The sequence below is a fragment of the Bacillus rossius genome, chromosome 1, assembly GCF_032445375.1.
Source record: "Bacillus rossius redtenbacheri isolate Brsri chromosome 1, Brsri_v3, whole genome shotgun sequence".
Classification (NCBI taxonomy): domain Eukaryota; kingdom Metazoa; phylum Arthropoda; class Insecta; order Phasmatodea; family Bacillidae; genus Bacillus; species Bacillus rossius.
This window is the reverse complement of record NC_086330.1, coordinates 38,802,304-38,827,924: the sequence shown is the minus strand read 5'-3', so window position 1 is coordinate 38,827,924 and position 25,621 is coordinate 38,802,304. Positions and strand designations below refer to the sequence as shown.

The 25,621-nt window shown below is 35.6% G+C and overlaps 2 protein-coding genes across 2 annotated transcripts; both read left to right on the top strand.

Annotated features, from left to right (window-relative positions):
- Positions 1–769: 769 nt before the first annotated feature.
- Positions 770–3,725, top strand: LOC134528360 (pro-resilin-like). The gene is made up of 3 exons (XM_063361927.1): positions 770–821; positions 1,703–2,263; positions 2,976–3,725. The coding sequence occupies exons 1-3, from the start codon at positions 816–818 to the stop codon at positions 3,207–3,209; spliced, it is 801 nt and encodes a 266-aa protein (XP_063217997.1). The 5' UTR covers positions 770–815; the 3' UTR covers positions 3,210–3,725.
- Positions 3,726–21,221: 17,496 nt separating this feature from the next.
- LOC134528355 (pro-resilin-like) lies at positions 21,222–25,016 on the top strand. Its single transcript, XM_063361918.1, has 3 exons — positions 21,222–21,273; positions 22,102–22,620; positions 24,405–25,016. The coding sequence occupies exons 1-3, from the start codon at positions 21,268–21,270 to the stop codon at positions 24,636–24,638; spliced, it is 759 nt and encodes a 252-aa protein (XP_063217988.1). The 5' UTR covers positions 21,222–21,267; the 3' UTR covers positions 24,639–25,016.
- Positions 25,017–25,621: the final 605 nt, after the last annotated feature.

Sequence of the window (25,621 nt, the reverse complement as noted above, 5' to 3'; positions counted from 1 at the left end):
TATAGGTGTTCTATACAGTCAGCTGTGAATTCCCTTGAATTATATATCTACTAACAGCGCGCTCGCATTCTTCCTTGTTTAACCAGCAGCGTAGATAGTGGTGTTGAGACAGTCCCTGGATTTCCCGTTCAGATAGCCCTAACTTATATGAATTTCATATTTCGTTCAGAGAATTGACGTGTTCCAAATGGCATAATTGTGTGAAGAAACAGTAACACAAACAGTTTTTTTTATGTTATTTTTTTCAACCATGAGAAATATTTATTGTTAATTAATCATTATTTAAAAAAATTATTTATTTTCTCTCTATATTTCTATCTTTTACCCCTTATGTTATAATTACAAGTCGAGGATTGAAATGCCAAATAAGTTTCATTTCTATCACGTGTACTGGGTTACACAAGCTTATTTTTTATTAAGGCGCTGCTTTCTCTGCTCACGAGGAATGCAAATCAGCTCGTCGGTTGCCGGCCTGACCTTGCTCCTCGCCGAAAACGCAAAGCGGGATGTGAACGTGCGCGTTACGTTCGTGTCGCGGTGTGTACGTGGCAGTTACGCTGCAGGTTCTTGGAAGATGGGATTGCTGAGCGGGCGCCTGGCAGCCTCGGAGCTCGTCCCTGGGTGGGTGTGGCCCTCCAGGCTCGACCAAGGCCGGCACACGGGCAGCCCCCGAGCTGCTGGGGGCGGGAGGGAGGGGGGCTGTGGCTGGCGAAAGGGTCGGGCCGCGCTCTGGTATAAATGAGCAGTGACCGGAGCCGTGGGCATCACTCGCTAGAGCAGCTTCTTCTGGAACCTGCACCGCCGCTACAGCAACCATGAAGGTACTGTAGGGCCAGCAATTCGGTGCATTTTAATACATCTGCTTTATGCCCGTGTGACTATTAATTTCTCTTCTTTAACTTATTAAGCTGTACATGTATGAAATGTGCACGGATAAACTTCATATAATGTGACCATTTACAAGAATTTGCAATCGAACAATCTTTATTGGTTGTACATGAAGAGACTGGTTATTATGTGGGGAATGGATATTAATGTCTCCTTTTTTTCAAACAATGGCAGTATAAAAAACAATTATGAAATTAAGCACACACGGGTTTTAGCCATACTTTATAGGATCAGTCGGGTTAGACAAAACTATTTGTAATCAAAATTAATCATTTCGAGTGAAAATTGTATCCTATTTTACTCAAGATTTTTATAGAAATAAGAGAAAATTTATGCAACTTAAATAAGGAATAAATCATATTTAATTTGATGGTACATTTCTAATGTTAAATATGCAGTTATGAAAAAACATTTGTCCAAAAAATGGTTAATACTTTAAAATTATTTCCTTTTCAATACCCAATTACATAAATTATTTCTTGTAATAGTAATTCAATTTAGTTTTTTAAAAAAAAATTGTTGTACAGATATCAGAGATGGTTCAGGAATCATAACTGATAAAAGTCCTGTGTAGTTACCATGTAGCTAATTAGAAGATATCATTTTTCCATTCACTTCAGTAAATTTTCCAAATATATATTAAGAATACATTGAATATTTATGTTGAGAAACATTCAAATAGCATATTTACAAAAAATGTATGTAAGTATAATTTTTCCCTTTAAATTTATTGAAACAAAATTTAGAGAGTAGCCATATGCGAGCTATATCATTGTTGGGAATTATTAATCCACAATGGTTCATCTTTTTGCAGTTGTGCGTCGCTATCGTGTGCGCCGTGGCTTCCATTGCCTCGGCCCGACCCGAGCCCCCGGTCAACCAGTACTTGCCGCCTGCGGGCAACTACGCCACTGCCAGGGAGGACTCCTTCGCCCCGCCCCCAACTGCGCTGTCTTCCACCTACGGCGCCCCTGCTAGCGCGTACTCCTCCCCTTCCTCCACCTACGGCGCCCCTGCTAGCGCGTACTCCTCCCCTTCCTCCACCTACGGCGCCCCTGCTAGCGCGTACTCCTCTCCTTCCTCCACCTATGGCGCCCCTGCTAGCGCGTACTCCTCTCCTTCCTCCACCTACGGTACTCCTGCCGCGGCCTCCAGGTCGACTTCCAGCTTCTCCAGAGGTTCCAGCAAGTCTCTCTCCAGGGCTGGAGGTCTCTCGCGTTCCTATGGTGCCCCAGCTGTCACCAGAACCAATGTCATCTACAGCAATGCTCTAGCGTCCACGTACGGCGCACCTGCTGCCCAGTATGCGGTGCCCTTGCCCGTGTATGGAGTCCCTGGATATGCTAGATACAACCCTGCTGAAGACGATCTGTCTGTGAGTACAACTTGATGTGTTTCTTCTTAACGTGCACAGTCTTTGTGTAGGCTATAGGATGAGTTTACAAATAGACAACTTCATTACACATTGAATTATTTTAGACAACATTTTAAATAAATTATTGTTTGAAATTAATTAAGTCTATAACTTATTACTATTGGGTGGGTTTATTATTTAAGGATTAAAAACTGATGTCTCCCAAAACCTATAAAAAAATATATCTAAAAATTTTTTTATTTTGTGGACACATATATTTGAACCTTAAAATAAATGACATTATTGTAAAACTTTTTATAGGTTTACTTATCATTCAAATTATATGTTTTATATTTAAAAAAAATTCTGTTTGATGTGTGTTGCATTTATATGACAAAACTTTTAAAACATAAATTTTTATATTCACTAATGAGAGTTTACATTTTAATAATTTTTATTTCTTAAACTTTATTGGCTGGAGTTATTAAACATATTTTGGCTCTGAATTGAGACTAGCCTATTTCAGTTTTTTTCATCGTTTTTCCAACATGGTGAAGAGTATGTAGAAATCCTGTTAGGTTACAATCTTAATTCATGTTCAACTACCACTGCAATATTATGCAGATACCAGAACACCATGAAATTAGTCGAATCTTAAAACTGGCTGAAACAAAGTGTTGTTACATAACAAGCAGTAATGTTGCAGTGAGCGATGGGCTGTTGTTGTTCCCAGGAGCCGGCCAACTACCAGTTCTCGTACGGAGTGCAGGACGCCGAGTCGGGCAGCGAGTTCGGCCACCTGGAGAGCAGGCAGGGGGACGCCACCTGGGGCTCGTACAACGTGCTGCTGCCCGACGGCCGCAAGCAGATCGTGGAGTACGAGGCCGACCAGGCGGGCTTCCGCCCCATGATCCGCTACGAGGAGCCCCTGGCCGGCTACGGCCGGGGGGCGGGCGGTCCCTACTAGAGCCCTTGCTGCCGAGCTGCGGGCACGGCGAATATCGAGCTAGATATACAACTACGAATTCTTGCCACATTAACTTTCCTTTCTTTTTCCACAAACAGTAAATTCAAATATTATCTTTTTATCGTAAAGAATTGACATAATTAAGTTATAAATATATAAGAATCTACAAATAATTACTTATAATAAGTTTGTATGTTTTGTTTCTTAGTTTCCTGATACATTATTTAATATTTATTAATGCACATGCCACAAAACAATAATTTTAAAAATGTATAATTTATATAATTTCAGCACTTTCTTTTGCCACTCTACATTTAAAAATATATATTTATTTATATATCTGATATTCAGATTTATTCGTGTTTTTTTCTTATTCAAGTTCTGCGTAGACCGCATTTTTGTGATTTGTAAATGGTTGTGTAATTTATATGTCTGCTTGGTATAGTACTATAAATGATTTTTTTTTCCTTTTGTATTCGTGAGACATTTTTTTAAAAATAAAATTTGCTAAACTTATGTTTGCCTTTGTTTGTGTTGACCCTTCCGTTGCATGGATGCTAGACTGGTATAGATTTCTGGAGTAAGAGAAAACAATCAAAATTTGCAGTTAGCATCCTAAAGTGAAAGTGTTATCAGGTCTGCCACGACGGCCCACGGCTTAAGTCTAAACTTACCTGTAGTGTACGTTTCGATGGTAGTTGAATGAATGGCAGCAGTTTGCAGCTGGATAGTTGGTATTTTTTTAGTCACATGCTACTACAAGGATACTCACTTGAACCCTGCCACGCATGGTGTTCTGGTTTCTGGGGAAGGGGTCAGTTACAGCAAACGATAACTGCCTATTTTTTTTTATAAAGTATGGGTGTGTATTTATTAAGTTTTTTTATAAAAATTCACTTACATTAATAAACTAATAAAATTTAATGATTAACCTAATCCCAATTTTACAATGTTCTTTGTTGTTTCTATATTTAAAAATTATATGTAGCACTTAGTATTATTTTGTAAACAAAAACTGATATATAATGCTTTAAAATAAATAATATAATATTTGATGTTTTAAAACAGATATTTTTATATGTGTTGATTCACTTGAGTATATTTTAAATAGTAAAATTGAGAACATTACTTATAAAGATTCACTTTTACTTTTGTAAGACAAAGGAAAATAATCATAGATATAATATTATTCTCTTGTTCTCAATAACAATTTTCTCTATTCGAGCCGAATTAATAAAAATTTTCATGAAACATATGTGTTGAATTAATAGATAAATTAAAAATAAATAAATGATTTAATATTATCTGTAGAACTAGACATACATTTTTCTAGTAAAAGGGGTATTAATAAAGAAAGGTTTATTTGGTAATCAAAAATAAACTTGCAAAATATGTTTTCTATTGACAGTTTGAGTTAATATACCTATACTTCACTTTCCTACATAAACGGCACTCAGTTCTAAGCACTATTCTCCACGCTGCACGAGTTTCTTTAATCCGTTTATATACAAGTTCGCCGCCTGAGAATTAAACCAGTTGACAACGGCAGTCTTGAGTTCCTCGACGTCACCTGACCGGCCGTAGCCACTCACAAAGCGGCCGCGGCAACATCTTCAAACACAGTCCAGCAAACAGCAGCCAGTCTCTCGGATCGCCGAAGCGGGCAGGCGAGTCACGCGTCAGAAAGCGCGACTTCTCGCAGTGCAGACGAGTAAAGCGGGAAGCCGGTACACAGGGGCATTGACTCGTAGCATCCAAGGCCCCGAGACGATCAAGCCGATGGCATCTTCGCGAGTCATGCGCCCGGCAGGCATGGCTGCTCGTCGGCAACCCCAAGTGACATTTTCAAGCCTGCCTGGCGTGTTACTCGAGAAGATGTCATTGACTAATTGATCGTCTCGGGGCTTGGGATGCTAAGAGCCAATGCCCTTGTGAGCGGTCTTCCCGACTCACTCATTCTGTGCCATTGCACAAATTTGGTAGTGCGCATACTCACTTACTCTATTTTATAGTTATTGTTTTTACTTTATTTTGTATAGAAAACTGGGAGCCATAATTTTTTATTCATGAATTTGTAAATCTTTTTGTGACCAACATGTTCAGCATAATTTATATTTATAAAAGTGTTAAAATTCCTATATTAGTTTTACAACAAAATGATTTTAATTTTGTCCATGATGAATGTTGATTTGGGAAACCGCACTATAGTGTAACTCTTTGTTTTACATTTGCAGTCTTTCATGTCTCAACTTTATGGTCTTCTTCAGTAGCACTAAATAATACGTCTTTTTTTTAAGCATGTCGGCCATGATGTACCTGTTCCTAGCTTCAGCCGTTTCTTAATCTGTTGACATCAATGTCTTAATTTCTTCTCCGTACACCACAAGTGTGTGCGTGCGGAAGACGTGGATGGCCATGGGCGTGATTACTTCGTGGCACACAACTTCTTCGTCACCTGAGTCAGGGTGCTCCTCAGGTCCTGATGCAGCTCGTCTAATCAGGAAAGATTGTCTTCTTTGTTACTTTCTGCATGCAGAAGAGCAACCATGAGCCACCACATATCTAAAGAGAAATTTTTAACCTAGCATTTTCGGCATTGTTTTGGATTAATTAATTTTTTTGACTCAACCTATGTAATTCATAACATCAAAATCAATGTGTTTAACTTAAGTATCTAAAGGGGCCCCTTACCGTAACATTTATTTTAACTATCAGTATGACTGTATACTTATCATTTGATATTAACCTTGTTATTGTTATTATTTAAATTAAAAGAATTAAAAGAAAAGAAAATATAAGGAACAGAGAAACGATATTGTTGATTTATTTAACTAAAACCACTGTCTATATTAATTTTATGACTAGTAACCTAATATTTAACTATTTTATCCTGTGTAATATGGCCTCCCCAGTCGGCTCAAGGTTCTCATGATTTTACTACATGTCTAACAAGGCACCATTGAGCCCGTTCCCATGCTTTCACTGTTGACCTCTGTGCCTCCTTGGTGTTTTGGACAGGTTGAAGTAACAGAGGGCGGCAGAATTCGCACTGCGAGTAGCTGCCCTTCCTGGCACATGACTCGCCTGCGATCCCAGGCGGCGAACTTCTGTGCAGAGGAGTTAAAGAAACTCGTGTAGCGTTACTAAAAGTACTTATAATTTAATGGCTATTGTGAAGGAAAGTGAAGTAGATATGTAGTAAACTAAAATTCTTAATAAAAACCTTTTCTCGCATTTTTTTTTTATTTTTTTATGTGTAAACATCTTAGCTCTAGGCATACGTAATTTTCTAGGTGGAATTTCATGAAAATGGAACGCAAGTCAGTGAACAGAAATGTGGGACAAAGATGGCGGGCCCACGTTTAGCAACTTAAACCCTCATGTAGTAACTTTCGTAAACATTAGGGGACATACAAAACGTATTGGTGTGCCAAATGAAGCTTTGTGATAGTGAAATTCTTCTTGAATACATTTTGTATAAAGATTAATATTGTTTAAGTATAATACTGAAAACATTGTAGGTTATGAAATGATTGTGCTGATCGGAAGTATCGGACATCCTTGAGCGCATGCGCAGGTGGAGGTATGCGCTGCTACGGTTACAGACTCTATCTGATTACCGCGTACACAACCGCAGAGAGTCATGTGCGCTGGAAGCCTACAACTCACGTACATAATCATAAGACCCTCCCGAGTATTTAGGAAGTTCACAAAAGTTCGTCGCTTGCTCGTGTAACTGCAGTGGCAATATCTTTAAAATTTCAAATTCTGGGTAAAACTTGTATTTAGTGATAGAAGGTTACCTCCATTGTTAGAATTTGCAATAAAAATGTTTATACATTTTCAGTGTAAAAAGAAGCAGATGAAACGATTTCTGGGTATTTGGATCCAAAGGAGAACGTATTAAATTTCACCACATGAAAGTAAAATAATATTTTTAATTATGATTTTTTTCATAATTTATAAATAAAAATTATATTTTACAGGAAATAAATACAAAAGCTAGGTTTGTGTAAAGGTAAGTGCTGCTGATCTACTTTTAAGTCTGCTTGCAATAATGTAATATGTATGCACCTACATTTACAAGTGACTTTAAAGATAAGAAAACATTTTCTAACTTATTAACCAAATTAATTTTAAAACATATTCATAGTTTGATGGATCTAACACTAAATAATATTCTTGAAATTTCATACACGAATGGAAAATAACACAGACCATTTTTATGAATGTTGGCCAATTTTTGGAGCTAACACTCGATTTCCAATATTTTTTTTTATGTGATGACACATAGCGAGCTTCAGTGTAGTAATAAAATCTATATATAATATTTCATATAAACAAGTGTTAAACAAGAGTTTTGTAATCAAATTTTTCATTTTGTTAGAATATCTGATCAAGATATTTGATATAATATCATAAAAGTATATTCTAATGAGAAATTATAGTGAGGAATTTCATGCCTCACTCTTTATGCTAACATGATTAATCTGAAGTCTTGAAGTGTGTGTTCAGTTTACTCTGGCTCTATCACTACTATGAAAATAAATACTGTAGTGACACAACTCTATATGCCTAATGTGACAACTGGTTGTTTGTTTTTATTATTATATGATTTTGATTTGACTTGTTACTGCTACCAAATTATAATGAAATAAATATTGATATTATAAAATTATTTGTTTATGTAAGTAAAATGCTTGACTGGAAACGTGTCAGGGTAAACCAGCTTCACAACAGAATACACCTCATCAATTATAATTACGTAAGTCCAGAGGAACTTAGTTTAGTAAATGACAACAACATACGTATCTTCATCTATTAGTGGTGATATATTTAGTTAGAAAATACATTTAAACTAAACAAAAAAACAATGACTCATCTGAAGAGGTAAACAAAAGTCATAAAATTATCATTAAAATGGAATGTTTGTTATCAATAGTAAACCTAGGGTGCACCCAAATTACAGGCTAATAATGTTAAAAATTACTTTATATTAGTTATTTAGTTTTTATAATAAATTTAAATATCATGTTATATCCATAATTAGGATTTTACTAATTGAGTCTATAACTTTACATGTAGATTAAAAACTTCTTCAGGAACAAAACAAAACATTTTACAAAAATACTTCATTTAAGTAATTAAAGTCCTTTTTTGGAAACATTAGGTAATTAAAATCTTTTGCCCAACATTAGGCGACGAAAGTCTTTTTCTTTTGTAAGCGTTAGGTGACGAAACGTTTGGATGACAAACAATAATAATAATTCATTAAAAAAAGAACGGACTTAGCTGAAGATGATAAATATCCGTGACATGTTCAAGACGAAAACTTGTACAGCAGCCGGCGCAGAACCGTGCTTCCCGGGCCGACAGGACGTAGATTCAATACAAAATGTTTGAAGGTAGGTTAAAGAATAACCCAAACGTAAAGAACTTGAAGAGGATCCAAAACGTTAACCTCCTGCAACATAAGGTTGCAGAGAAACAAAAATTAAATAAAAAAAAAGGCAACAACAAAAAATACTCTCACTCTCTCTCATGCTTTCTCGTGACTTACCGAAATCGGAGGCTGAAGAAATTTACACTGACTTTACGTCATCTTGTAGAACCAAATAAAAACACCACTTCTACGTGAGATGTCTACCAAAAAAAAATATATATGGTGCAAAAAGGTACATTAATCAACCACCATCACTGACTGGAGCCATCTTGGCGAATGCCGAGAACAACGGACGAAACGGGTAAGTAATTCTAAAACAATGGAGCATCGGAAGCTTACCGAACTGCCACCAGGTTGCGTGGACGGTACTAAAAAAAATGTTCTAGGAAAAAAAATGGTCTAGAGTACAGATTTTTTATATGAAATCACGTGAAGAAGCGAGGAGAAACTGCAAGCAACTGCTGACAATCACGTGGACAGCACGCCGGGACACGGCGGACAGGCGGGCGTTACTAAAAACTCTTAGGCTAGCACAGAACATCCGGCGAACAAATGGAAGGTTTTGACTGAAGCCAAACGAAAAATAGAATTGTGTGCTTAATGTGGAATATAATAAAAAAATTTAAAGTAAATATCATTAATAAAATTAAATTAAAAAAAACTAAATTAAGTTTAAAATGTAATTAAACACAAGTAAACATTATAAGACTCAATATAAAATAATTATTAGGTACAGAAAACAAAAATATTTTTACTATTTTACGAGTGCCGAAACATGAAACGGCACACACTCCTCCCCTCAAAACAGACGCTACCGTCTTTAAAAAAAAAAATATTTAAAAGTTGCAATCAAAAACAATTCAATTTACCCCAAAAAAAAGAGACATAAGCATTAATGATGTCAAAAATAAAAGTCTATATTCAACATAGAAATCAAAAATAAATCATTATACTGCTAAAAAAAACTAACAGCACAGACACGAGCATAAAACCCAGTTAATTACTGAGAAACAATAGAATATTATCCTTAGAAACTCAATACTCAATGAGGAATATACACCTCTACATCAAAATGGGGACTACTCACCCCTGCATCATAAAAAAAATACTTAAATGCTCGCTCAAGAAAATTATAGAAAACTTGGTCTCGACATCAACATCAATTAGCTGAACGTAGGATGCTCACATACCTGCGAGAGAAAAATCTCAAAGCTAAAGTGTAAATTAATCGAAGATCAGACTACCAAAATACCGAAACTTTTTTATGTGTGATTGTAGAACAAACAGGACAGAATGGTGGTACAAGTACCCAGGACAACCAGTTACATACTATATATTTAAAAGAGGACCATACCTCATATAAAAAAATGCCCGTCGGCTTATTCAGAATAGTGGGGACTCTTTACCTCCTACTTATTCAGCTAAATGGGGGGTCTTCTACCTCCTCCATATTAACAAAATTGGGGATTCTCTACCCCTACTTAAATCCTGGTCACTAAAATCCTGATCTTATGATACCGCTCTGAAGACTGCAGCTCAAACAACACATGAAGATAAACATGAGCCCAAACAAAAGGAAAACCAACATCTTTAAAATGCTTATTCAGCGACAACACAAAATTGAAAATAAAAAAAAAATAAAACGGTCGTCCAAAGGTGAATGACTAAGTCCCATACCTTAGACACTCAAGAGATAATTTAGCACCTGCAAAAGCAAGCTTGACCACTAACAAAAAATATAACATGAATAAAGTTGATTCAGCAAAGGTTAAGTGACTAATAAAAAAGAACTGCCTGCAATGTATTAAAAGAAAAAATTGTTGAGAAGAAATCAGTTGAAACCATACCTTAGAATGAGAAATGTGTCACTATACGATAATCCCACCAAGCAGAACTCCACTACACGAAATTCACCAGAGATGGCTGAAACGGTTAGTCGCAGCAACACCGAGCCGAAGCTGCAACCACCCTAGCAAACTCCATGCAGCAGACACCCCACCGGAGAGATGTCATACAGCAACAACCCTAGTACACAAAGCAAAACAAGAAGGAACATCTAAATTCAAAACCAAAAAAACTTGCAAAACAAAAAAATTGAAAAAATGATTAAGTTGATGACACTACACGGTGTAATGTGTGGAACACATGTGCAATGGCTGTATCGTGTGGAAAGCTGTGTAAACACACAACGCACCACATCCCCACATGAACTAACACACACATGACCTATAAAACAGAAATTTAAAAAAAAAAAATATGTTTTGGATGACAAGACAAGAAACAAAATGGATATATTAAAATGTTATTTTAAAAGATGACACTAGCAAGACAAACAACATAGAAAAGCACTGAATCAAAGTTAGCACCCAAAAAAAATATTAATTATTATTTAAAAACAAATAAAATCACAAAATATATTAATCTAAATTTAAACTATTATTAAAAATGAGTGATTGGATCTTCCATGGCAGGTATATGGTTTTATAAAAAAATGACTGAGGCCTGCAAAAAATGAAAAGTGCTGGTGAAGCCTAAACACTTCTCAACAGGACTTGGCACTGGCTCACTGGCTCTGGCTCAGAGGACCTGCCTAAAATAAAAAGTTTGCTCTCTGGCTAAACTTGACCAAAGTCGACAACACAATTATAACACAACCCAAATATCGTATGGAAGTCTCTTACTCCCACAGTACAAAATTGTATACATACATAGTATCAAAACTATAAAACTTTATAAGTGCTTAAAAAAAATTAAAAAGAGAAACGACAAAATTCTAACAAGACAACCACTGACCTTTTACTGCATCTCACTGAAACAAAATAATTAAAACAAAACAAAACAAAATAATGAAAATAAAAATAAAAAAATTAATAGGCTCAAGAAAAAAATTCAAATGAAGATCAAACACAACCTGAAAAAATAATTACTCAAATACTTGATTCAAAGATAAGTTTACTGGAAATTAAATACTTATATGACAACTTCATTACCTCAATTATTAACTTGTGCAATGAAAAGCACTAGAACACACATTAAATGAACATATTAGGAAAACGGCAAAATGTCTCTGAAAAGAAATTAGATAAAATACATACCCAAGATGACCTACAACAAAACATGGGCAAGGAAACAACATAAGATATTATTAAAACAACCTGCTATAAAAAGAACTTATTAAATGATGGCAACAAGACAAGAAAATATACCTATCATGGTTAGATTATGAAAAACGTGCCCCAAATGATGATACACAAAAGTAAACAAACATCACCTCAATTAAATATTACTGAAGAAACCACAGACTTTTCAACATATGGCAATCTGCAAAAAAAAATCAGAAACATGGAATTATTATGAAAACGAGAAATAATGCTTAAACAGTTCTCTCACGAACAAAACCTACAATCTTATAAAATTGAAATATCATTTAGAATTATATTAATAAAGAATATGCAAATTATGAAATTATAACAATTTATAGGTTAAAAGGAATAAAAAATTTTAAAACTCTAAAATAACTTGCGACAAATTAAACGACAATTACCAAACTTAACCTCAATCTTACATGGTTAACTAAAACAAAATATATCAGTGTTGAAATTAATCTAGTTGTTACACCAAACCCTAAATTATGTGAAATGGACACAAAAAAAAAACTCATGAAAACCAAACATGAAGATGATAGCAAAATAACTTGTACGAAAATACATACCCCAAATGCAAACTACTAACCACATGAAAATTCCAACTAGGAAAACCCTATAACCAGACTTGTTCCCCAGAAATAATATATTAAAAAAAATTAAATGTTGCAACAACTTAAAAACTAGTACCATGGTTTTTTATTTATTTATGACTCGAGTACAAAAGTTACGAGGGACTCAAAGACTAGGACACGTGGTTGATCAGTCCACGATCAACTGAGTCAAGGACCCTAAAGACACTAATTCGCTAACAGTGGACCCGAATGGTGGATCTTCAACTGAAAGCAGGAATAAAGTGTTAAAACAAAATAACTCTCCACACCTTAACTCCTAAATAACATACTAGGTAGGCTAACTACAAATATGAAACCCTCCAAAAAAAATATATATATACTCATGATTTACTAAAACACGAAAAGAAGAACCACTATTTTAAGAAAATGCCTAACCTGGATAACAAAGTCAAGACAAAAAAAATGAAAATGACAAATAAGAACCGAGAACTACTAATGTCAGAAGTAAACACACCACAACATTGGGTCAGTATGAAAGTACTACCTTCAAAGTTGGCAGCACTGTGCTGCGAAAGACTCCATCTTGGCTGGGAAATTTTCTATAAACAAACTCCAGGAGTTCAAACAACGAAAGTAAATTCATATTGAACGAAGACAAAATCACACATTAACTTAATATTAGCTATTAAATAATTATAGTTCCCCTATTAAATAAATGGCTTACTGTAAACAAAACGACGTATCAAGACAGATAAAAAAAATGACAACTCTCAACATATGCACTGGAGAGAAAAATAAGAGGCTCTACCATACCTTGTAATTCTTTTAAAAAACAATATTAAAATCCACATAATAGTTGGGAATAACACCGATACAATAAGTCACGAGAGAAGCACTAGGAAAAATCTGTTATATTACTGTGTTAAACGCAAGATACAAACAATCGTTCTAAAACTCATAATTTAAATAATGAACGTACTCGATTAACTCATTACATTAGCGACTGAAACGCAACATAGACTGACAAGAATAAAAAAAGACGTGTGCGAAGACGTGACGCGACCTTGGCGACGCCTCAAGATAAACACCTGCACCAAAGCACTTCAACATGCAAGACAAAGCACTCGTACCACATACTACTGAATTAATTAAAACATCATTAACGAGTCGTTTCGTCACCTTTACACGAATATATATATGGAAAACAATAACTTAAAAAAACTCATTTAAGCTTCAATTATCAATAAAAATAAAGTCAATATATATTATAATGAATTTTTGCTTGTAGGCTAATAGAACATATCAAACATTAAAAAAACAATTAACTCACATCATAAAACTTATTTCTTTCAAAATAATAATATTATCTATAGACTCGTAGAAAGTAACCAGGCTCCTGCTACCAAATTGTGACAACTGGTTGTTTGTTTTTATTATTATATGATTTTGATTTGACTTGTTACTGCTACCAAATTATAATGAAATAAATATTGATATTATAAAATTATTTGTTTATGTAAGTAAAATGCTTGACTGGAAACGTGTCAGGGTAAACCAGCTTCACAACAGAATACACCTCATCAATTATAATTACGTAAGTCCAGAGGAACTTAGTTTAGTAAATGACAACAACATACGTATCTTCATCTATTAGTGGTGATATATTTAGTTAGAAAATACATTTAAACTAAACAAAAAAACAATGACTCATCTGAAGAGGTAAACAAAAGTCATAAAATTATCATTAAAATGGAATGTTTGTTATCAATAGTAAACCTAGGGTGCACCCAAATTACAGGCTAATAATGTTAAAAATTACTTTATATTAGTTATTTAGTTTTTATAATAAATTTAAATATCATGTTATATCCATAATTAGGATTCTACTAATTGAGTCTATAACTTTACATGTAGATTAAAAACTTCTTCAGGAACAAAACAAAACATATTACAAAAATACTTCATTTAAGTAATTAAAGTCCTTTTTTGGAAACATTAGGTAATTAAAATCTTTTGCCCAACATTAGGCGACGAAAGTCTTTTTCTTTTGTAAGCGTTAGGTGACGAAACGTTTGGACGACAAACAATAATAATAATTCATTAAAAAAAGAACGGACTTAGCTGAAGATGATAAATATCCGTGACATGTTCAAGACGAAAACTTGTACAGCAGCCGGCGCAGAACCGTGCTTCCCGGGCCGACAGGACGTAGATTCAATACAAAATGTTTGAAGGTAGGTTAAAGAATAACCCAAACGTAAAGAACTTGAAGAGGATCCAAAACGTTAACCTCCTGCAACATAAGGTTGCAGAGAAACAAAAATTAAATAAAAAAAAAAGGCAACAACAAAAAATACTCTCACTCTCTCTCATGCTTTCTCGTGACTTACCGAAATCGGAGGCTGAAGAAATTTACACTGACTTTACGTCATCTTGTAGAACCAAATAAAAACACCACTTCTACGTGAGATGTCTACCAAAAAAATATATATATGGTGCAAAAAGGTACATTAATCAACCACCATCACTGACTGGAGCCATCTTGGCGAATGCCGAGAACAACGGACGAAACGGGTAAGTAATTCTAAAACAATGGAGCATCGGAAGCTTACCGAACTGCCACCAGGTTTCGTGGACGGTACTAAAAAAAATGCTCTAGGAAAAAAAATGGTCTAGAGTACAGATTTTTTATATGAAATCACGTGAAGAAGCGAGGAGAAACTGCAAGCAACTGCTGACAATCACGTGGACAGCACGCCGGGACACGGCGGACAGGCGGGCGTTACTAAAAACTCTTAGGCTAGCACAGAACATCCGGCGAACAAATGGAAGGTTTTGACTGAAGCCAAACGAAAAATAGAATTGTGTGCTTAATGGAATATAATAAAAAAATTTAAAGTAAATATCATTAATAAAATTAAATTAAAAAAAACTAAATTAAGTTTAAAATGTAATTAAACACAAGTAAACATTATAAGACTCAATATAAAATAATTATTAGGTACAGAAAACAAAAATATTTTTACTATTTTACGAGTGCCGAAACATGAAACGGCACACTAAACGTTGTTCGATAAATCTACCTTGTTATTAACTATGGTGTTTGATTAGTGTATTTCAAACATAATAATGTACCAAACTAAAGTGTTTGTTCTTAAAAAAATGATAAAATCAATTTCCACAATTATCTGTGAGGACAATCACACTAAATTTCAACGTACAGTACTCAGAATGGGAGCCTTATTTTAAAGAAACATGAAAAATTATCTCAAATAATTTAGATGCGATATTGCTCGTTAGTTAAGTTTTTTAGTGTTATTTCGTGAGCAACGTATTTTCCATTTAATATTGCACGAGGGGATTTCCGACAGAAAATACAACGTATTAGGTTGTAAATATTTATAGCTAATGTCAGAAATACTAATGATTCCAAGCGCTGCACGTTTATATCAGTACCAAAAATGTAATCGCAAATATATAATCCTTCAATTGTTAATTTCAAAATATACTTACTTCTTCTATAACTTGTTTTCTAAAAAATATCATTGCATGCTTTAGCTTAGCTCAATCAATGCTTGAAGAGCTGAACTTGGTCTAAATTACTCAAATTCATATGTACAGTTAAATTAAACAGTGTATGATTCAACATGTAAGAATAGATTAATCTCGTCAAGTTAAATAGTTATTTAAATCAGTTTGCAGCGATTGGTATCAAATGATTTGATTCAACCAAGAAGTTAAAAAAAATTACAAATTCATTAGAAATAAAACAGATTAATTTAATTTTGCTTGTACATCAGGACAGTGGTGCAATATTTACCTTTAAGAAACTGACGGTACCTTTAGCATTTTGATATCGAGCAGAACTATTCAACGCTCCTGAAGAATAATCGATTTATCGTACAGCTCGTCACGAACCACGATCCAAAACGGAGTACGAGGTTGGATTCGGCTGTAGATGGCTCTCGTGATGGTCACACGAAGTCGTTTCCTTTCTTAACTAATGTGCTGAATGTCTTGAAATTGTAGTTATTCTTCTAAACCACGCCACTAATCTTAATTTTCTAGGATTATTCAATTTAGTTCACTTGTAGGATAGTAGTTTATATCGTCTCTTGCCGTGAACTATACTACCGAAGCTATATTCCGTTCTTACAAATTCATGCGATGATTCAAATTTTATATTATATTATTAAAATCCAATAAATAAAATAATAAATTTATTCTTGAAATATCACGGAATTATTCAGTATAGTCTTGTAGAACATATATTTAATAGTTCACTCATCCTTCAATAAGTTTATCACAATTAATTTCAATCGTCGAAATATACTTTTGAACTACAGGATTGTTTCTTATAGACTGATTTGGTTCTGTGACCATTTTTGTCATCTCACATCAATCATAAGATATTACAAAATTATTTCCTTGTACAAAATGTTTTTTTATTACAACAAAAGATAAATATATATAATTTTTGCACCACTTCCTCTTCAATTTTAGATTTAGAAAACCATATATTTAACTATCCAAAAAAAAATACTTAAATGTAAAACTGCATTTAACACAAATTTCCATATCTCGTAGAGAACACATGAATAGGGAGGAATTATTGCTAGTACAACGTTTTTGGAAATTCCGCTGTTAAAATATTTAACAACACCACGGTTATATATATATATATATATATATATATATATATATAGGTCTGGCAATTTACCTTCGTTCTCCGTCGGCTTAGAGAAGCTCGAGGTGGCCTGCGAACTAATGGCGCTAGTAATAGTTGTAACCATCATTAACATCATGCTAAATGGGAGTGTTCTTATAAAAGTGGACATTTTTTTTAACCTCTGTTTAGTTTTAAATTTCGTTTACAGTTTAGCATTTTCAATTTATAATATTTATTTTAAGAGTGTTATTTAGGTACCTGAGTTTATGCCGGAATGTAAGTTAGGGGTTGGCTTGCGACATACATGCGTACATGCTTGATCGGGAATTAATTCCCCTAACCTCTTATACAGCAGTTGGCTAGAGCTTCGCCGTGGAGGTGAAGAAAAAGCGTGCATGGCTACCGCTAATCACTGAGAAGCCCTTAGCAACGTAAAAGACACGTGTTCTTGCAATTTCGCTGCATCACGCGATTACCGTCCGCTTTTCGCAGAGAGCGTGCGTACTGCATCTCGTCATCTTGGTGGTTGTTCACGGTCAAGTCACTGTTTTCAGCGTGCGCTGCCATGTCATACATCTTCCACCGAGCATGGCAATGTCACGAACAGCTGCTACAGATGTATGGCGCAGTCCTCGCTGTTGCGTCGGGACTGGGACTCTAGCCTGGAGGTGTTGGGGCGACCTGTAAGGTGCACTGCGTAGTTAAAATATTCGTCGTCGTCTCCCGACGCAGCTCAGCACATGACGTGATGTAATCTTCGTTCGTGTGCGAGGATTGATCAAGTACGGGTGAGCGCCGCTGCCTGCACGCCCGCTCAGACAGCACCGACATATCCGTGACTACATCTGGCGTGATGGTTGTGGATTGCTTTTGCAACCCCCTTTGAAAGCATAAACTAATTTCATTTGTTTTATGTGTAAACATCTTAGCTCAATTGGAAGGAGTAATTTAGAGAAACTGGAACGGAATTCGATGAACGTAAATGTGGTACAAAGAAGACGGACTCACGTGAAGCCAGATAAGCCCATGTACCGACATTTTCGTAAAACATTATGGTACATACCAAACATATTGGTGTGCTAAATTAAACTTTATGATAGTGAAACTACCGTGGACTACATTTACAATTATTGTGTGCTTTAATTTAGCTCGTGTGTTGTTACCGATGCTTTTTTGTGTGCATACCAAGATTTCTTAGTTAGGCCTGATCTACATTTAAACAATTATTTCCTTTATTCTATTTTTTTGTTACTAGTCGATTTTACTTGTTCTTTTAGATTCTGATTTAAATTAATGTTTTATTTATTATTTCATACTTACTTGTCAATTTTTTGCACAAGAAATATTGTGGTTTCATCAAACTAGTCGTGACCAACTATACCACAGTCAATTAAAGACGCCAGAAAAGCCTGATATGTAATTTCAATGAAATCGATTACCTAGAAGGCTTGAAATAATGTATTTTATGAAGAATCATAGCTTACTCATTATTCAAGAACGAAAGTTTCGCTCGTAATTCGAACTCGTACGAAGGAAATGGGCAAAGGAAGGGGGGATAAACAACCCCCCCCTCCCCACGGGACCAAAGTATCCATGGATTTGATTGCATTAATGGTCTATAGAAGCCCTAGTAATAATCAGGGAGGAAAAATCCCTATACAATCAGGGGGAGAGGAACCCCCAAAGTTGAAAATTGGACTTAGACTAATTATCGCAGGCGGGATAGGGAAAGTAATGTTTAAGGATTTGGAATATTTTTTGCATTGTTTGTGCGTTGTTCCCCGAATTTTGGGGCTACGAAAATAACTAGAACCTAGGTTTTATCCGACATTTTAAATATTTATTTTTTAAATGTGCTATATTATTGTTATGAAGTTATTAAAATGAAAATTATTATTTAGTAATATTTAAATGTATTATAAATTAAAATGAACTTCATACTCTTTGGTTGACTTTTACCTTAGATCTAAAGGACATAATTTTAATACATACATAAATACTCGTAGCATCGAGAAAAAAATACAACCAAAACTCGCTTGATTTTCCGTCGTCTACAATGAAAACGAAAATAATTTATATATGATTTTAACAGTTTTTTTTTACTATTTTATAAAAAAATAATTTAACAATAAATTATAGTTTACCAATTTTCATGAACTTCGTTGTTTAACCCTCTTTTTTAATATGTTCGCAATAAATACTAATTTAAGTAAAGTTTTGGAACTGTTTCTCTGGATAGCCACATTTTTAGGGCCATGTGATTTTTTTTTTGCTAAAATATTTAGATACAAGTTTTGTGTATACATACTGTATCATGGTCTGTGTTTCGTGATTGGTTGAGTTTCTTTCAGAGAACTGGCTACTGTCGGCACACGAATAGTAATAATTCTGTGCGGAAGCAGACACGTCCTGAATGGCTTCGTAAAATTAGAAAATGGCTTCTTTGCAGACAGCCGCCAATTACAAGGAAGAAGCCATTTCTTGCAAACATGCCTCTTTGCAAAAAAAAATACCGACACCTATAGATCATTATCAATACATCCAAAAATATCAAATTGATCAAAAATGCTTTCTACTAAATTTTAGGGTGTTTAGCCCACTTTTTATAACTTACATGTGTCGTAAATTGATTATATATGTATAGTATAGTTAATTTTTACCTAAAAATTTTTAATTAAAATTAGCAAAAAATCCTATTTCAATATATTCTAAATATATACGACTATTTGTGAAAACAATTATTCTACTTGCACTTTACTATAAATGTAAATGATTTAGTCAGCAATATCTTTAAAAATGTGATAGCATCAAAGAAATTAATAGACTTTAAATTCGCAATATTTTTCATACCTTAACAGTAAAAGCTAAAACACATATTACGAATTTAACATTTATCCCCTTTCAACAAAGACTGGATTGAAAACAAATACACTTTGCCAGTTTAAATTTAAATTTCTAATGTCAGTTTAAAATAAATTCTGAACATATCTTGTTGCTGAAAGTTTGTTGTAAAACACTATAAATTTTCTGACTCGTAGAATTTGTTAATTAAAATTGAAAATTTTTTGACCACTCGAACTAGAAAATCGAATCTGGAAAGCGCAATATACCTAGTTTCCAAAATAATTACTGTTAGTTCAATTCTCTTCCATTCAAACCTCTTCTCTAACACCTCGTTTATCATTTTGAATATTTGAAATAAATTTTGTTAGTAACGTAAATAATAACGCCATTAAATAGTTTTTTTCTTTTCTGTATAGTTCATAACCATGAACAAACGTAATGATAAGTGTCTAAAAACATACGGTCTCGATTTACAATGATCCCAAGGACGACAAAGTTCATATAGTGGAAGTCGGTTGATCGATCACAGCCTCAAACCGGGATTGATTTCGGATTGCTGCGTCTGCATGCAGTTTGTTCGAAGCCGCGTTACGTCACGCTTTTCTGTAGACAAGTACACGAAATCAACCATTATTTTTACCAGGCGACGAACATAAATGCATTATAAACCACATGGATACTGCGGGAAGCCACTTTTTATGCAGCTGATGGTCTGTGCCGTGTTAACGGGAAACCCAAAATATTTCAGAAGGAGATTTAAAGGACTATATTCAATTTAATTCACATTGACGTGGTCAAGCACCATTTCCGCAAAGGTAAAGTAAAATGTTACTTCAGCTGTGACTCATCTCCTAACGGTTAGCTACTCCATGACTTTCGCCACATCGTCGCCAAATGTTATGTAAGAACTGTTTATTTTGGAAAAAATTTTAGGACAGAGGTAAAGTTCGTTAAAAAGCTTTATAGTTCAAGTACACCACTTTTTTTGCCTACGTTTTAGGCTTAGCTGTTTGTGCTCACCAGGATTGCAAATAAGCACGTTAGTTGCGGGCCTGACCTTGCTCCTCGCCGAAATCGCAAAGCGTTATGTGAACGTTCGTGTCGCGGCGTGTACGTGGCAGTTACACTGCAGGTTCTTGGAAGATGGGATTGCTGAGCGGGCGCCTGGCAGCCTCGGAGCTCGTCCCTGGGTGGGTGTGGCCCTCCAGGCTCGACCAAGGCCGGCACACGGGCAGCCCCCCTGCCGCTAGTGGCGGGGGGCAGGGGGGCTGTGGCTGGCGAAAGGGTCGGGCCGCGCTCTGGTATAAATGAGCAGTGACCGGAGCCACAGGCATCACTCGCTGGAGCAGCTTCTTCTGGAACCTGCACCGCCGCTGCAGCAACCATGAAGGTACTATGAGGCCCGGCGTCTTGGTGAAGTACTTAAGGCCCATGTGGCTTTTTTTAAATTATTAATTTCTCTCCTTAACCTTATTAAGCCATACATGAACGAAAAATGTATGGGTAAGTTTCACATAATGTGACCATTTATAAGACTTTGCAATTGAGCAATTATTGATATAGTACTGTAATTTTAACATAGGCTAGGTCGAGGAGAATTACTTGTAATTTATATTGGTTTCCAAAAATTGCATTAAAATAAAGCATTAAATCTTTGAATAAATCTAAATGCTTATTTAGGCACAGTTAGTAAGGACATTAATTTAAATGGCTTTAAACAAATAAGAAAAAAATATTTATTAAGCCATACGTTGATAAAACAAATCATATTTTTTTGGATAATTCATTTCTCAGGTAAAATTACATTTATATAGAAACATATACAAACTATTATTAATTATTAACATGATATCTTTTCGAAACCTATTACTAGATAAAGATATCCTTATTTGAATTTAATTTGATAAAAATGTTTTTGTACATATAGCAGTTTTGAATCAATTTTCGTTGTTAATACAAGGTATTCAAAATTTAATAGATATTTACCGTTTCCACTCATTTGATCAAAATGTAATAACTGATAAGGATAGCACACAGAAGGAACTGCTTGTTAAGACACTTGCATATAGTCTTATTTTAAACAAATGTTGGGTGGTTTTAGTTTTACTATTTTACATATGTTTTAAATAACTATCAAATCGAATGTTATCAGAGGATTCATAATTGAAGCTACATCGTCATGTTGACTCATCATTTCACAATGTTTGCCTTTGTGCAGGTGTGCATCCCGATTGTACTCGCCGTGGCTTCTATTGCCTTGGCCCGACCCGAGCCCCCAGTCAACCAGTACTTGCCGTCTGCAGGCAACTACGCCACCGCCAGGGAGGACTCCTTCGCCCCGCCCCCAGCTGCGCTATCCTCCACCTACGGCGCCCCTGCTAGCGCGTACTCCTCCCCTTCCTCCACCTACGGCGCCCCTGCTAGCGCATACTCCTCCCCTTCCTCCACCTACGGCGCCCCTGCTAGCGCCTACTCCTCCCCTTCCTCCACCTACGGAGCTCCTGCCGCGGCCTCCAGTTCGACTTCCAGCTTCTCCAGAGGTTCCAGCAAGTCTCTCTCCAGGGCTGGAGGTCTCTCGCGCTCCTATGGCACCCCGGCTAATGCCCTAACCAATGCCATCTTCAGTGCTGCCCCGGCATCCACGTACGGTGCTCCTGCTGCGGAATATATGGCTCCTTCGCCCGTGTATGGAGTCCCTGGATACACTAGATACAACCCTGCCGAAGACGACATGTCTGTGAGTACAACTATAATGTGTTGCTTCTAAACGTGCACAGTCTATGTGTAGGCTGCAGATTTAATTTACAGAAATCAGACATTATTTTACAGTTCATTAAATTAATAAAGTTTTAAATAAATTTATTCTTAACTTATTTAAAATAATCATTTTGTAAATTATCAGAGGAAATTATATATTGGAATTTTTATTAATCAGAGAAAAAAAATTGGTTGTCTGTAAAGTCGGTTTACGGACGATAGTTTAACGCGACGTCATAACAAAACATTGATTAAATTATTGCACACTTTTATGAATAAAATTGAATCATTTTTATTGAATTAGCACTATTTTATGTGGATAAAAAGAAGGAGTGAAATGAAATCTACAATTTAATTGATACATTTACTTTTATTTGCACTCATTAATTCAAATATGGTTATTACTTTAACGAACAGATTATTTTAACTATAACTTTTATACATGTTTGCTATTTAACTTCTTCCAATCTGTGTTAGTCTGTTAAGGATAGGACGATGATAGGAAAAGTAGGAAACGAATGGGAGTGTTTCAAGTTTAATGTGCCTCGAAAAAGTCAAATCGATGGTTGTTCCAATCGAGTAGAAGAGATATAGATGGAGCACAAGAGTACAATGAGCGTAACGGGACAGAGCGTAACGGGACAGAGCGTAACGGGACAATGTGCGTAACGGGACAATGTGCGTAACGGGTCAATGTGTCATCCTTTTTCGTGCGTGCAGCTGGCGTTCATCGATTTATTAGACGTTGTCACGTCAAAAATACACCATTTTATTTTGTACTGAGTAACGTGCCATATATCAGTGTCAGATTTTATTGTCTTACTACAAAAATTTGTATTATAAGATAGTTTTTTTTAAGTTTTACTTTTTGGATCAACATATAATTATTCATTTAAAGTTAGTTATTAGTTATGATGCATGTTGCCTTGATATGGTAAAGCTTAGGAAATATAAATTTTTGATGAACTACTTAGAGATAACTCTAGAATTAATCTTAGAGCTGATACTTGAGTGGTTAGAGTCATCAAACCTATATTCTGCTTTCAATTTGAGATTAAGTACTTTAGTTATAACTTTAAGTAAAACTAACTTTTTTTTGGCAACCTCTCTTGGAGATATCTTCAATAGTATGCTGATATCCTGGTACTCTTGAATCCGAATTCATACTCAAATGCCACAGAGTGGTAATGCAGACACCAGAACACTATGCTCTCAGATAGGCCTTAATATTATCGGGAACAAATTCAATCCCAAAACATCGAAAAAGAGTTGCCAGGAGAGGTGGCTCGAACGGAATACCTAAATATGTTTGATCTCTAAGCGAATGCTTGTGACTGGTGAAACAAACTCGTAGTTTCTGGTATCTGTGATAAGGATTTGGATCAGAAACCGACAGTACGTGAATCACCTAAATTAATCAACTTGGTGTTTTACATCTTGTCGACAGCAAGGAAACTTGAAGAGAGAGTTACAATGGAATACACGAGGCCGGGATATTCAGGAAGTAAACGGTCATGACATAGAGTAAGGAACCACCTTAGTATTTGTCGGGAGTTGTTTTCGTGAATCTTTGGGAAACTTAAATCATAATAGCTGAACCAGAATCCCAACCCGTTTCCTCACGCTCGATTTTACTGCTATACTGCTGCAAAAAGTCATAAATATTGAGTTATGTCTATATTTGAAGAAATATATTTCAATGATTGATTTTATGGTACACCAGCAATGTTGTTGCAGTGAGCGATGGGCCATTGTTGTTCCCAGGAGCCGGCCAACTACCAGTTCTCGTACGAAGTGCAGGACGCCGAGTCGGGCAGCGAGTTCGGCCACCTGGAGAGCAGGCAGGGGGACGCCGCCTGGGGCTCGTACAACGTGCTGCTGCCCGACGGCCGCAAGCAGATCGTGGAGTACGAGGCCGACCAGGCGGGCTTCCGCCCCATGATCCGCTACGAGGAGCCCCTGGCCGGCTACGGCCGGGGGGCGGGCGGTCCCTACTAGAGCCCTTGCTGCCTGGGAGTGCTGCAGACAGGACCTCGGAGCGCTACCTCGCCGTTGTCGTAGCAACTTACTATTAATGACAACAATATTTGGAAATGATTACCGGCCAATTTCTTAACACGGTTATCGCAAATTTTGCAAAGTCTGTTATTTAACTGACTAGCTGCAAACAAATTATCGACTTCCATAAATCTGACATTCAGATTTGTATCGTTTGTATGTTTTTTTTTTTTGTATATAGTTATATCAAAACTTTTATTAAATTGTACAGTTTAGAGTAATCTTGTTGTACTTCGTTTACCTACAGTATAATATTACATAATTTATAATTAATGAATGTATGTGAACTAATTTTGTAATAAAAATGTTCTACCGAAATCGACAATTTGTTAATACAGACTTCCTTTCCTCGTACTGAGACTGCCCTAATAATTCTATGCAAAACAAATTACAGTAAACAGTTGAATGTTACTTAGTTGGATGTTATTTTGGACATATGCCATTGCTGATTATGATATATGTCACGAGAAACCACGATAATGGAAAAAGATAAATATTAAAAAAAAATGTGTGTGTGAAGTCCACGCGCAACAAAAGTGAAACTTCTTGCTTATTAGGTATATATGAATAAATTATTAGTATATTTTATTAAACAAATGATATTAATTGAGAATAGTAAGTAGTGGGTATGATCTCAAATAATAAAAAATATACTCACATAGCATAGTTAAACAAATCTGATTTACACAATTCATTTAATTAATAATACATACATGAAAGAACAATATTTTCATGCGAATATGGCCTGTGGGACGGTGCACAATATTAAACTCAAACCCTATTGTGCTGCCCTGTGGCCAAAAAATCCCTTAAGTCGTGATGGCGTCAGGCGCAGGCGGGTCCCTACCGCCGCGACCAGCGTATGCCTAAAGATTGTAAGGTTCAACCTGAGCCACACGCCACCACATGGAGCCTGCTCAAGG